The sequence below is a fragment of the Trichoplusia ni genome, chromosome 6 (assembly GCF_003590095.1).
Source record: "Trichoplusia ni isolate ovarian cell line Hi5 chromosome 6, tn1, whole genome shotgun sequence".
Classification (NCBI taxonomy): Eukaryota; Metazoa; Arthropoda; class Insecta; order Lepidoptera; family Noctuidae; genus Trichoplusia; species Trichoplusia ni.
In genome coordinates this window covers 11078023-11092478 of record NC_039483.1, presented here as the reverse complement: position 1 = coordinate 11092478, position 14456 = coordinate 11078023, and the positions used below count along the sequence as shown (strand labels likewise).

Below are 14456 nucleotides of genomic sequence, written 5' to 3'. Positions count from 1 at the left end.
AGTATGGAAGGTGCTAAAGTATGAAGGATATGTGTGACTGACTTTGTTCTTCAATAAGTTGTTGCATGAAGAAGACATCCCACAAGAATGGTGTACTAGCTCGCTAGTGCCCATCTTCAAAAATAAGGGGGATGTTCAAGATTGCAACAACTATAGGGGGATAAAGCTCATGTCACATACGATGAAAGATTGAGAGAATGATTACTGAGAACCAGTTTGGTTTCATGCCAGGTCGAGGGACAATGGATGCCATCTTTGCACTTCGCCAACTGTGCGAGAAGTACAGACGTGCGCACAAGAACTTGCACATGGTATTCATTGACCTCGAGATAGCTTATGATAGGGTGCCTCGTGAAGTGTTATGGTGGGCTATGAAAGAGAAAGGTGTGCCTGGAAAGTATGAGGAGTTAATTCGTGCTATGTACAGGCAATCCTGTACATACGTCCGATCGTCTGCTGGCAACTCCGACCAGTTCAGTGTGGCAGTGGGCTTGTACCAAGGGTCGGCATTAAGCCCTTACCTCTTCCTGTTGATTATGGATGCCCTTACGGCAGACATACAGGAAGAGGCACCCCGGTGCATGCTGTTTGCCGATGACATTGTTCTGGTTGGGGAAAATGGACCCGAGATCCAGAGCAGATTGGAGGTGTGGCAGCAGAAGCTGGAGAGTGTTGGCTTGAAAATCAGCAGAACCAAGACAGAATACATGTTCTGCGATTTCGGCGGTCTCTCCAGTCCTGAAGCTATAAAGCTTGATGGTGGCCTTCCATTCTGCTCCGACTTCCGGTATCTTGGTTCATTTATTCAGAGCGATGGCGAAATAGATCGGGCGGATAAGCACCGAATTAACGCAGGATGGATGAAATGGCGGCAGGTAACGGGAACGATTTGTGACCCCCACATTCCCCTTGAATTTAAGGGGAAGATCTATAAGACCATGGTCAGACCTGCTGTCTTGTATGGATCAGAGTGCTGGGCGACAAAAGGGATGAATGAAAGACAATTGCATGCAGCAGAGATGAGAATGTTAAGAGGAATGTGTGGTGTTACGAGAGCGGATAGAGTAAGAAATGAGTATATAAGGGGAAGTTTGAAAGTGGCACTGGTTACAGAGAAACTACGTGGTAATCGGCGGCAATGGTATGGGCATGTTATGCGGAGGAATGAAAATCATGTGGTAAGGAAGGCGTTAAGCATGGATGTGGGTGGATTTAGGGGAAGAGGACGACCAAAGAAACGATGGATGGATTGTGTGAAAGACGATATGGCTGTAAAGAGAGTTTCTTGTGAGATGACGGCCGATAGGAAGGTATGGAAGAAGATGGCATGTTGCGCCGACCCCAAATAAAATAATTGGGATAAGGGGCAGGGGAATGATGAATGATGTTTGTGAGGAAGATCAGTTTTAATATTAAGAGGACAATCAAACATAACGTGTTTCAGGAAACCGTTTATCTGGGTGCAATTTTGCAAAATCTTATGACACTATGTAAATCCACAGTTACCGAGCCCGTCTCTCACTTCACCAGCTCCGTCTACAAAAATAATTTGACATCTTCTTTATATCGTCAGAAAACATCGTGTGTGAAAATAACAACTGTCTGGCCATCACTGTTTCTGAGAAACAGCCAGGTGACAGACAGACAAACGGACACTGGGGCCTCAGTAATATGGTTCTGGTTTACCTCTTTGGGTACAGTACAATAATAATTTTATGATACTTCATAATCACTGTCATAATCCGTCTAGCAATTTCAGGTGTAGGCCGGCCCAAGAACAGACTTGCTCGAAAATCATAACCCACCCAATTAGTAAATGGAAAATTTCGAAAGTAAATCATTTTTAGCAGAAGTGCTAAGACTGAGTTATACCTTCTGTTATTTTTTCCTACTTGCATCCACCCCTCCCCCATTTTTAAACGGCTCGATTTGTCAAACATGTCTAAACGAACACTCGCACATAATTCACGTTTAAATTAAAATAGTTCAATTCTTTCGGAAGCTATGATGTCACAGACAGACAGGCAGGCAGATATGTCAAAGTTATAAACCCCTCTTTTTGGGATTAAAAAAGAAAAAGTCTTTAAAATAGCTGTGAAATATTTGACACCAGGATAGTATCGTAAACGATGAAATGTGTTTGATTCAAACATTTGATAATCTTTGGGCCGCTCAAGATTCATTATAATTTAGAAATAAAAAAGCAAGCTTAAAATATTAAAAAACTGTTTCATTTCCAATATTGCATTACATTTTTGCGATGATCGTTATTATTAAACTTCATAGTTTTTCAAATCTTGAGAATCACGCAGACAAAGTCGCGGGCAACAGCTAGTATAGTATATGTGACATTATACATCATCATGTCAACGGTAAGTTAGATATTGTAATCTAACGTTAACCTACTAGTGGATTATGTTTAATTCGTACCGCCATTTAATTCGTACCTTATATCTTGGAAAAGATAGAGTAGAGCATTATTAGTAAAATGAACACTGCTCGCGGCTTCTTTTGAATCCTTTTTATTAACAACTATGGTTCCTTCCAAATACAAAGTGCATGCTGACGGTAGTACATACAAGTCCTGTTGGTTGATAGGTATGCGTATCTCGTCATTCCTGTTAAAACTAGTCACGTACGGTTTATATGAATGGTATTCGATGCCTTCAACAGTATTGTCGTAGGTTGGTGCGGATAAAACATCTAAGATATTCATTTTAGTAAACCGATTGCTTTAAGAAATGCTTTATTTTCTCTTGTTAATTTTATGACGGGCCTGTTGGTCTAGTGGTTAGTGACCCTAACTGCTATAACAGAGGTCGTGGGTTCGATTCCCGCCCAGGACAAATGTTGTGTGAGGAGCATAATCATTTGTTCTGGTGTCTGGGTGTAATTTATCTATAATATGTATGTATTTAGAAATATATAAGTAAGTTTATCAGTTGTCTGGTTACCATAACACAAGCTCTGCTTAGCTTGGGATATCAGATAACCGTGTGTGAGTTGTCCCAGGATATACAGTTAGCGCAGGTGCGTCGTGCAGCGCGGGCGCGTGTTTAAAGTGTCATTGTGTGCGTCGTACGCGTGTACGCGGCAATATGCAGTGCATAAAATGTAAAAAGATTTTGGCGAAAAATGGTTCACATTTCGTGTGCCAAGGGACTTGTCAAGGGACATTTCATCGATCTTGTGTTAGGGGCCTGACTGCAGACATGAAAGCAGGTAGAACAAGGCTCTACTGCAATAATTGTCAAGAAGAAGAATCGGAAGGTGATGAGCAAGATTCTGAGGGGCAGGAGATCGAAAAAATTCTCAAGGACATTCAAAATAAAGTGAACGCAATTCCGAGCTTAAAAAAGCAATTAAATGCAATAACAGCTAGCATGGCCCTTCTATCAGAAAAGTATGACTCGTTATTGGCGCAACAAGAAGAAGATAAAAAGAAAATAAATAGCCTCGATAAGTCATTTATAAGTATAAACAACAAGTGCGTGTATTTAGAAAAATGCAACATGGCGCTTGAACAAAAAATGCTAGAATTTGAGCAGGCGTCACGTAAACTCAATATTGAAATAGTTGGACTGGAGCAGCTCCCCGACGAAAACATTAACGAGGTTGTGAAAAAACTAGCAGATACCCTGGAGGTCAGCAGCGAGAATATCGAGTGGGCGAGTCGTCGACACCAGCGTAAACAGTCCAACAGGCCGGCCCCTATTGTAGTTGGCTTTAAGAACACCGGAGGCGCCGCCACTCGTAACTTGTGGCTTGCTAAACGCAATAAACTGATAGAATTAAATAGTAGTATAATTACCGGAGGATCACAAAAGCATAAAATATACATAAACGAAGATCTCACAAAAACCACTCGGATGTTGTTATGGAATACCAAGACTCAACTTAAAGCTGTATACAAGTATATCTGGGTCGTCAATGGCAAGATACTGGTTAAGAAGGCAGAAGGAGACAAATCAGTGTGGATTAGATCTGAAGAAGATATTCGCGAATTAACCAAGAAAGACAATATAGTGTAAATTAGTAAGTTAAAAGTGTTATTCAATTAGTTAAACATAAGCATAAACATTCCCGCCTCTTGATAACATAGAATCAATAACAAATAGTGTGATTAGCAACGAATATTTTGATGATCTAAGCTCTTGGACATCTTCATTTAACAGTAACAACTTCTGTTTAATTCATATAAACATAAGATCCATAAAAAAGTATTTCAATGAGTTATTAGTTACATTACATAAACAACAACGAAAAATAGATATAATTGTTATTACTGAGCCAAATATAAACTTCGAATTCTTAAATTTATATTAAATTGACGGTTACACAATAAATAGTTTGGTTCGCGCGGGGCGAAGCGGGGGTGGGGTACTGGTGTACGCGCGGGAGGGGCTCGCGGCGCAGGCCTGCGAGTCAACGCGGACGGCAATGCAATCGGCGGAGTGCGTTTCTATAACACTCAAAATTAATAACGAAATCATATACTTAATATCAATTTATAGACCACCTCGAATTAATAAACAAGATAAAATATTACAATTTATAGATGAGTTACGTATTTTGTTAGAATCTTTGCCAAGTAACAATAAAGTCTTATTTTGCGGTGACATAAATATAAACTTACTTAAACAATTAGATAGACACGTAATATGTTATGAGAATTTATTAGCCGAATACGGGTTAGTAAAATGTATAGATAAAGTTACTCGCAGTGAAATATTAATGGGAAATATAGTAGAATCATGTCTTGACCACATATATGTACGCGCACCAACATCGTATATTAAATCGGCTATCATACGAAATAAAATATCGGATCACTATCCGGTTTCAATCTCGGTAGAATGGAAACGCACACCGTTTGAAGGTCAAGACAGCGAGCCGAACGCGCGCGCGCGTGCGCCGGTAACCCGGCGTGTCCTTGACAACCGCGCTGTGCACGACAAATTATTAGATATTAATTTTGACGAGTTACTAACTATTGAGTGTCCTACTAAACTTTATGAATCCTTTCGACAGATTTTTTGATAAGATATATAAAGATTGTTACATAAATAAACCAATTTGTAAAGGTAGTAGAAATAATAAAACATGGATAACAGATAACCATAAGAAATTATTATCAGAGAGAGATAGACTTTTTACCGTTTGGAGAAACGAACCAAAGAATATGATTAAACGACTAGAATATACCAAATATAGAAATAACTGTAATAAAATAATAACAAAATGTAGAAATGAACACGATAAACAAAGTATATTGAATTGTAATAAAAATATTAAAAAACTATGGGATAGGATAAATGTAATGATGGGGAACAATAAGCAATCGTTAGACAGTGCAATATTAAACAATATTAAAGATCAAGGCAGTGAAACAGATATCTGTAATAAATTTTCGTCGACATTTGCAACAGAAATTGAAGAAATAAAACATGTATGTAATGAAAAATGGATAGATCGTAATACATAATATATGTAAATAAGATGGATGTGTGTATGAGATGGCAACCGGTTAATGATCGAGAGGTAAAAAAAGTTATAATGGAAATGAATACGAACAAATCACCCGGTAGCGATCTCGTGCGCATGTCAGATCTTAAGTTTATAGTAAATAAGGTAAGCCCAGTGCTGGCCAACTTGATTAATTTAAGTGTTAGCAAATGTAAATTTCCAAATAAGTTAAAAGAGTCCGTAGTACGCCCTATTTATAAAAAGGGTGATCGTAAGTTATTTACAAATTATAGACCCATTTCAATATTATCAAGCATTGATAAAATAATAGAAAAATGTATAATAAAACAATTAGGCGAGTATCTTCAGAAAAATAAAGTAATTAACGAATGTCAGCATGGGTTCCAAAAAAGTAAAAGCACTAACACACTATTGTCAAGATTCTGTAATGAAATTAATAATTATTTAGATAGAAAAATGTTTGTAGTCGCAGTATTTTTTGATTTTAAAAAAGCATTCGATACCTTAGAAAAAAATATGCTAATTAACGCAATAGAAGAATGCGGAATAGGACAGCCACTGAAAGAATGTGCCGCAGCTACAGCGTGAAGGTGGGCGCGGCACACGGAGACGCGAGGGAAGTCACGTGCGGAGTGCCGCAGGGCTCCGGCTGCGGACCGGTGTGCTACCTCATGCACGCTAACGGCCTGTGTGGGGTGATACGCCACTGCTCCGCCTACATGTTCGCGGATGACCTGTGCGCACTCCGCGCGGGACAAGATCTCGGTGAAGTGTGCCGCCTCGTACAGGATGACGTAGACGCGGTTGTAAAATGGTCCCACGACAATGGCATAATCTTGAATTCAGATAAAACTAAACTTCTAATCATACACTCACCATATTATAATACACCTGACATAGTTCCCTCATTGTTTGCTCATAGTTTCGATTGTTTTCACAATAATTCATTAAATTGTAAATGTAAACCTATAGAAAGAGAAAGATGTGTAACCTACCTCGGAATGAAAGTCGATGAAAACTTTTCATGGTCGTGCCATATAGATTATTTATGTGATAAACTTAGAATATTATTAGGTAAATTTTATCACTTAAGTTTTAAATTTCCTACTAGTACCCTTAAACTACTTTACTTGTCACTCGTAGATTCAATATTGAGTTACTCTATTGACTGCTATGGCCTGACTTTCAAATCATATATTCAAAAATTAGAAACAATACAAATTAGATTCCTTAAATTATTAGTAGACAAAAAAACAAAAATAAAATGTAAAGATAATTACTACAAGCTGTTTAAAATATGTAAAATTCTCCCTGCTAGTTTAAAGCACAAATACCAAATCCTTACAAATAGTCACGGCAGTTGGGAGAGTTACTCAATATTGAATCATTCCCATAAGACTAGGGCAGCCTGTGCAGGTAAATATGAAGTCCCCAGAGTAAATAATTACTATGGGGACAGAACACTCAGTAAAAGGATACCGTACCTTGTCAACAGCCTGCCCACCAGTATACGCAATAATAATAATAAAAAAGCTTTTTGCAGAACTCTAAAGACTTACCTATTGGCAGGCATGTGAGTAACGACCTTTCGTTGCCTACATGTTTGTCAAAGGATAAAGTCTGAATATATTATATTAAAAATATATATATTGTTATTATCTTAGTTACTATCTGGAATAAGTTTAATTGTAAAATTGTTAGTTAATAAGATTAATTCATTTCGCCCACAGACAAACTGTGCAAACAGTTTTGTGGGGTTTATACAAGCAAATAACTATAATGTAAACAGTTTAATAAATAAATAAATAATAATAATAATACATGGACAATTATTTTCCTCGAGCTAGATCTTATATGACTGGGAGCTTGATGTAAACTGAGGATTTTTTCTGGTTGATATATATATTTATTATACACTCGGCGTCAAAAAAATCGCACCTCTGCGAAAATAGCTTTCAAGCGTTATTTTAACAATTACACACATATTTACCCCCACCAATATTGGTGTCATTTGGTAGCCTATTAAATAAACTTATAAAAACAATTCAATTAATTCTTATTTTTTATTAAAACAATGCAAAAAACAATAAAGTTTACAAAACAATAAAAATTCTTAACTAAGCCAAAATTAAAAACAGATGAATCATACAAAAAAATACACAAAAAGTTTCTTAAAACTAACCTAAAACCTAGTGTTACCCCCCCGTGCCCGGATGACGGCTTCCATACGCTCCCTCATGGATCTCACCAATTTTAGGAGCTCTTCTTGAGGGATACTAGCCCATTCCTCAATAACGGCCTCTTCAAGTTCCTGGAGAGTCGTAGGAGCGGGATCACGAGACCGAACCTTGCGTTTCAAATGGTCCCAGAGGTGCTCTATCGGGTTCAGATCTAGACTTCTCGCTGGCCACTGCCTGACAGAGATCCCAACCTCTTGAAGGTAATCGCGCACAATTAATGCAGTGTGAGCGCGAGCGTTATCGTGCATTTATGTGAACCCCTCGCCAATAAAACCGGCATAGGGAACCACATGCTCTTTCAGGATCTCTGTGATATACCGGTGAGCAGTCAACGATCCTTGCCCGCGAGCACCTGCAGTCCGGGAAACGCACACAAGGTTGGTTTTGCCGTCAGCCGACATGCCACCCCAAAACATACAGGAACCACCCCCGTATTCCACTGTCTCCTGGATGCAGGCTTGAGCGAAACGTTCACCCTGTCTTCTGTACACTCTTTTGCGTCTGTCGTTGCAGTAAAGGCATACTCTCGTCTCATCCGAGAAGAGAACAGCGCTCCATTGGTCAAGAGACCAATTTACGTGATCGCGAGCAAACTGTAAGCGGGCTCGCCGATGCTCTGCGGTCAATTTTGGACCTGTAGCAGCTCTTCGAGCCACTATCTTCTTCTCCCTCAGTCTTCGTCTAACCGTAGAAATGCTCACGGTAGTTCTGCGAGCTGCCCGGAGCTGTTGTTGCAACTCAACAGCATTAGAAAACCGATTTCTTAAAGATGTCGATACGATGAATCGGTCGTCTCTCTCCGAGGTGCAGCGACGTCTACCAGACCCATGCCTCCGGACATGGCCACCGGTCTCTAAGAACCGCTGGTATACTCTTCGAACCGAAAAACGGCTCAAGTTCAGTTGCCGAGCGACATCACACTGTCGCATCCCTGATTGCAGTAGTGCAATCACTTGAGCGGCTTCATCAGCAGTAGTATCCATCTTCAAGGCGTTTTTTTTTGTGAACGATCTTCTCGTGTGTCCTCTTCAACGGTTGGATAGCGAATGACCCCAATTGAACCTGTATTAACCCTTTTATACCCACTAAAGGTAGCGCAAGTTGTGGCCCCGCTGAGGAGCAAAATTTGCCTTTTTTTATCAAGTTACATTTGTGGTATCAAACTTTTTTTTAATTAAATGAAATGGTGTTTTTTTATAAGTTTATTTATTTGGCTTTCAAATGACATCAATATTGGTGGGGGTACATGCGCGTGTTAAGGTTTAATAACGCTTTGAATGTTATTTTCAAGGAGGTGCGATTTTTTTGACGCCGAGTGTAGTCAATCATTTTTTCTTCTTAGATGTAAATATAGCTGTACTTCTTCACCGCGTAAATTTATTAGTTGATTGTTTATGTCCAGTAACCGTATATGTATGCAGCTTATGTTGTTTTGGTTAATCGGAAAGTATATTGCGTTTTTAGGAATTTCTATGATTCTATATCCTGGTGGCACGTTGAGTGCAAATTCGTGGATAATGTGACTGGGCTCTCCGTTTATGTACGAACCACTGACAATATCACATTCAATCCTATAATGAAACAGCAGAGCGTAGTTGCACAGACTAACATTTATTTTTATAAACGACACCTTTAAAATACATAGTACCTACACAACAATTACACCAGATGGCGCTAGTAGGTTTCATTTTGTTACAGGTAATTAATACAAATCAACACCCCCACTTAACAAAATAAACTAAATTTTACATATTTTCTTTTTCAAATAAACCAAACATTGACAAGAACTGATAATGTTTATTTTTACACAGTACCTTAGTTAATAAGTCGGCAGGCATTTCTGTACTAGGTAAATATCGAATTTTTACAGTTCCATCAGTAACTTTCTCTCTACAGAAATGGTACCTAATATCTATGTGTTTTGACCGTTTGTGATATACTGGATTAGCAGACAACTTATGGGCAGATTGGTTATCATTAAAAATTTGTATTGGATACAATTCATTAGTAACTTCAAACATTAAATTGCGTAAGTATACAGCTTCCTTGCAACATTCTGATATGCCCATGTATTCAGCTTCCGTACTGGATAATGCCACAGTTGTTTGCTTTTTTGTCTCCCAAGAAATAGCACAATTTGACAGCCTAAAGAAATATCCAGTATAAGACCTGCGGTCAATTATATTGCTGGCCCAGTCTGCATCTACAAATGCTTCTAAATGACTATTACCTTTTGAAGAAAAACTCAAACAAAACGACTTTGTTTTCTTTAAATATTTCAGTACTCTCTTAGCATATGCCCAGTGTTGATCATTGTAACAGTTATTAAACTGGCTTAGGAAATTAACAGAAAATACAATGTCAGGTCGGGTAAGTACTGCTATGTACATAAGACAGCCAATTAATTTCTGATAAGGCAACTTTACATTACATTTTTCACCTTTTGTTACACTTATTTTTGGCTCTATTGGGGTATCAGCAGATTTACATTCAGAAACATTAAATTTGGATAACAATTCCTCAATATAGCTTTCTTGATCTATAGTAATTGTTCCCTCTTGTTTACTGACAACTACTCTCATCCCTAGACAATTTTTAATACAACCTAAATCTTTCAGTTTAAATTTTGATGACAAACTTTTCTTTAAATTATCAGTTTCCTTTTTATTATTAGAAAAAACAAAGAAATCATCTACATACAGTGCGATTATGATTTTAACATTTTCATTAAATTTTGTAAACAAACATGGTTCTAATTCTGATTTTTTATAACCCAAAGATTGCAACAATTCATCAACACGTTTGTACCAAGCTCTTGATGATTGTTTTAATCCATATATAGCACGTTTCAAACGCAAAACCTTGTCTACATCATCATCATTACACTGTAAACCTGTAGGTTTCGTCATATAAACAGTCTCATTAAGAAATCCATTTAGAAAAGCAGTATTAACATCTAAATGACAAATTTCTAAATCAAGTTTAACAGCTAAAGCGAATAACAATCTCAGAGTTGAATGTCTCAGAACAGGCGAAAAAGTCTCGTTATAGTCAATACCTGGTTTTTGTGTGAACCCCTTGCCACTAACCGTGCCCTATATACAACTTTATTATTATGATTTAATTTCCTTTTAAAAACCCATCTACATTGCACAATGGTTCCACTAGGAGGGGCATCGACTAACTCCCAAGCATCATTATCTTTAAAAGCCTTAAGTTCACTTTGCATTGCTCGTTTCCACTGTTCACACTCTGGTCCGTTCATTGCCTCATGTACAGACAAATCATTAACTGTTATTTCACTTGTTTCACTGGTCACACTCACACACACATTACCGAAACCAAACCGATCTGGAAATCGACGTTGCCGTTTTAAAGGCAATTCTGAAGAAACCACAGGCTCTGTTGTAGCCTCAACACCTTGACCGCAGTCAGCCTCCGTCACAGGTCCAGCTTCCGAGGTTTCTGAAGAATCCTTAAATTCCTCCTCCTCTGAACTAAAGCTCTCTTCTTCTGTGCTCGGTTCTTCTACCTTTTTTTCCTGGTTTTCCAGTCTTCTTGTGTCTATGACTTTCCCCACTTCTTGGGTATTTTCATGTTCTTTCTTTAATGCCGAATTATCAGACATGTTTGTATCACTTATATCAATACATATTTCATCGTGTTTCTGCTCAATCCCCTCCTCAATCACAACAATATCTCTGGCTATTGTTACACTATTTTTGTTGGGATTGTAAACACGGTATCCTTTAACATTGTCTGAGTAACCGACTAGAATACATTGACTTGCCTTTTTATCCCATTTTAATCTGCGTTCTTTTGGAATATGTACCATGGTCTTGCTTCCAAATATTCGTAGATTACTGACATCTGGCTTATCACCGGTCCAAATTTCATATGGTGTTCTATTGTTTAATCCTGATGCAATCGAGCGGTTTCGAAGATAAACTGCAGTATTCACCGCTTCTCCCCAGAAACGTTTAGATAAACCAGCATCGTACAATAAACATCGGGCTTTTTCTACCACCGAACGATTCATTCGTTCACAGAGTCCGTTTTGTTCCGGTGTGTATGGACAGGTTTTCTGGTGAAGAATTCCTGCATCCTGTAAGTATTCCTCAAATAACCTACTGCAGAACTCAGTTCCATTATCTTTTCTCAACACTTTAAGCTTTCTGCCTGTCTGATTTTCTACGTATGATTTGAACATTTTAAAACTGGAAAATACCTTATTTTTTGTTTTTAGAAAGTAAACAAATGCCATTCGACTATAATCGTCTACAAACAACAAAAAATATTTCATATCTCCAATAGACTTGGCTTCCATAGGCCTACAAATGTCTGCATGTACCACATCAAGTAGTTCCTGGCTCCTGCCACCCGCATTACTAAATGGCAGCCTGGCCTGCTTCCCCTCGCAGCACACAATGCAATTTGTCTTACTGAACTGAGTCTTATCCTTGAACAACAAACCATGAACTGCACCATCTCGCGTCATGTTAAGGTCTTTACTGTTAATGTGGCCAAATCGTCTATGCCAAACAACTGCTACAATACTTCCTTTACTGGAATCTCATACTCGATATCTCCAACAACTGTAGTAATTTGAATATCGCCACAGCCCTGGACAGGAATTGCCGATTTATCCGCGATCACAATCTTGTCCACTTGTTGTTTTGATGTTTTCGTGAACCAATCTTTCTTCGATGTCAAGTGGCAACTAGCCCCACTATCGACATACCAGTCAGTCTGACTGAAGCTTCCACTTAGGAATACTGCACTAAACGCATTAAATTCCTTCTTTTTCTGAGTATTATTAGTATTTTCACTACATTTGTTCATATAGTGTCCCAATTGTTTACACTTATAACATCTGACGTTAGCAACATTTGATTTGACATTTGACACTGACGTTTGTTTCTTATGTTTCGTCGCAAAAGCATTCTGCGTGGAACCGGAACGCACTTCACTTCCGTCCTCCATGTCTAGCAACTTGGATTTAATGGCGTCGGCTGTCAATTCGATTCCTGAATGTTCAACCGCCATTATCATGGGTTCGAATTTTTTCGACAATCCCGCCAACAATAATGATCCAATCCACTCGTCACTTATCTTGAAACCTGTATTATTCAATCTCTGACTCGTTTCTAGTAATGAAGTAACGTATTGAGACATAGATTCACAGTTTTCACCACGAATAGATATGAGATTACGTAGTAATCCGATGCGACGCGTGAAACCATTGTCGTCAAATAACTTCTTTAACTTCGTCCATAATCCTTTGGCAGTCAACTCGTTTTTAATGTGCACATATAGGCTCGGATCAATCGTCAAGATGATTTTCGCCTTGGCTTTCAAATCATTTGTATCACCCTCCGATTTGATACATTGTTGAACTCCTTCCAAAATGAGAAAGTTTTCTACTGCGAACGCCCAATCTTCATAATTTTCTCTCCCTTTTAGTTTTGGAATACTGGATATCAGACTATTGGACATTTTTCACTGTTAATATCACAAAAACTTGAACTTTTAACGTGCACGGCACATAACCTATAATGAAACAGCAGAGCGTAGTTGCACAGACTAACATTTATTTTTATAAACGACACCTTTAAAATACATAGTACCTACACAATAATTACACCAGATGGCGCTAGTAGGTTTCATTTTGTTACAGGTAATTAATACAAATCAACAAATCCTGATCACGGTTGTTGGTAAAATGTTAACTGGGAACTGTGAGACATGCAATTTATTAGCTTTCAAGATCTGCTTATCATACCCTAGTAGATTTCGAAAAGTGTCTTCCTTATCGAAGTTTATATCTTTTGAACAGAGTATTGTAGTTTTTAGAGGATTTAATATAATCACTAATATCTTGAAGTTCATAAGTTCCTTCGGGTATTTCAATTACTTCCTCGGATCCATAGTAGAACTTATTGTTCTTTTTATCAATATTTGGAATAGAATTAAACGTTGAGAAATGCAATAATGCGCATTCGTACTGACCGTTTAATTGTAATGTGTTTGGATAGTATGTAGACAAATCTGATGAGTTTCCAGTTATTGACAAAGTGAGGGACATCTTGAGAATGATAAAAATGAAAGAATAACATATTAATTTATACACGTTTATTTTTCCAAAAAATCCTTAGATATTCTAAACATAAGTAGGGTAAAATTGGGGCTTCTGGATCACTCACCTCGCTTCGCTCGATTCGTGATCCAGAAGCCCCAATTTTCCCTACGTGAAACAGAAATGATTTATGTTATATATTAAGTACGTAAGTGTACATGTCGCTTCGCTCGGATGTGATCCAGAACCCCCAATTCCACTCTTGGATTCAATTTAAATCTGGTTTGGATCAGATAAGATCAGATAAGATTTGTTGTTTGCGTAACTATTCCCGAAACCAGTGGCGTGCAGTCCATAGAGACAAAAAGACACTGCCTACCCTGAGAAATTCAGATATTATAGGTACATAATTACTATCCATAAAATAAACAATATTCGTAAAACACGTATCAGCGCCATCTATCTATTACACGTTGTAACATAATCTATCAAGGGAGGATTATCAATATTTCAAAATTAGTACACTTTTTTGCCGAAGTGCGCCACCGCTGGCACCGTTTTCCCGTTGGAAAGACACTTCAACTCGAAAAAAATACAGAAATATATCTATATGTATAGTACCTTTGCCACGATTTATTGGTAAGATTCCCGCT

The 14456-nt window shown here is 38.1% G+C and overlaps 1 protein-coding gene across 1 annotated transcript; it reads right to left on the bottom strand.

Annotated features, from left to right (window-relative positions):
• Positions 1–12275: 12275 nt before the first annotated feature.
• On the bottom strand, positions 12276–13223 carry LOC113495153. Its single transcript, XM_026873761.1, has one exon. The coding sequence runs from the start codon at positions 13221–13223 to the stop codon at positions 12276–12278; it is 948 nt and encodes a 315-aa protein (XP_026729562.1).
• Positions 13224–14456: the final 1233 nt, after the last annotated feature.

Excerpts from the sequence above, each read along its gene's own strand:
- LOC113495153 (XM_026873761.1), bottom strand. The coding sequence starts at position 13,223 with ATGTCCAATAGTCTGATATCCAGTATTCCAAAACTAAAAGGGAGAGAA.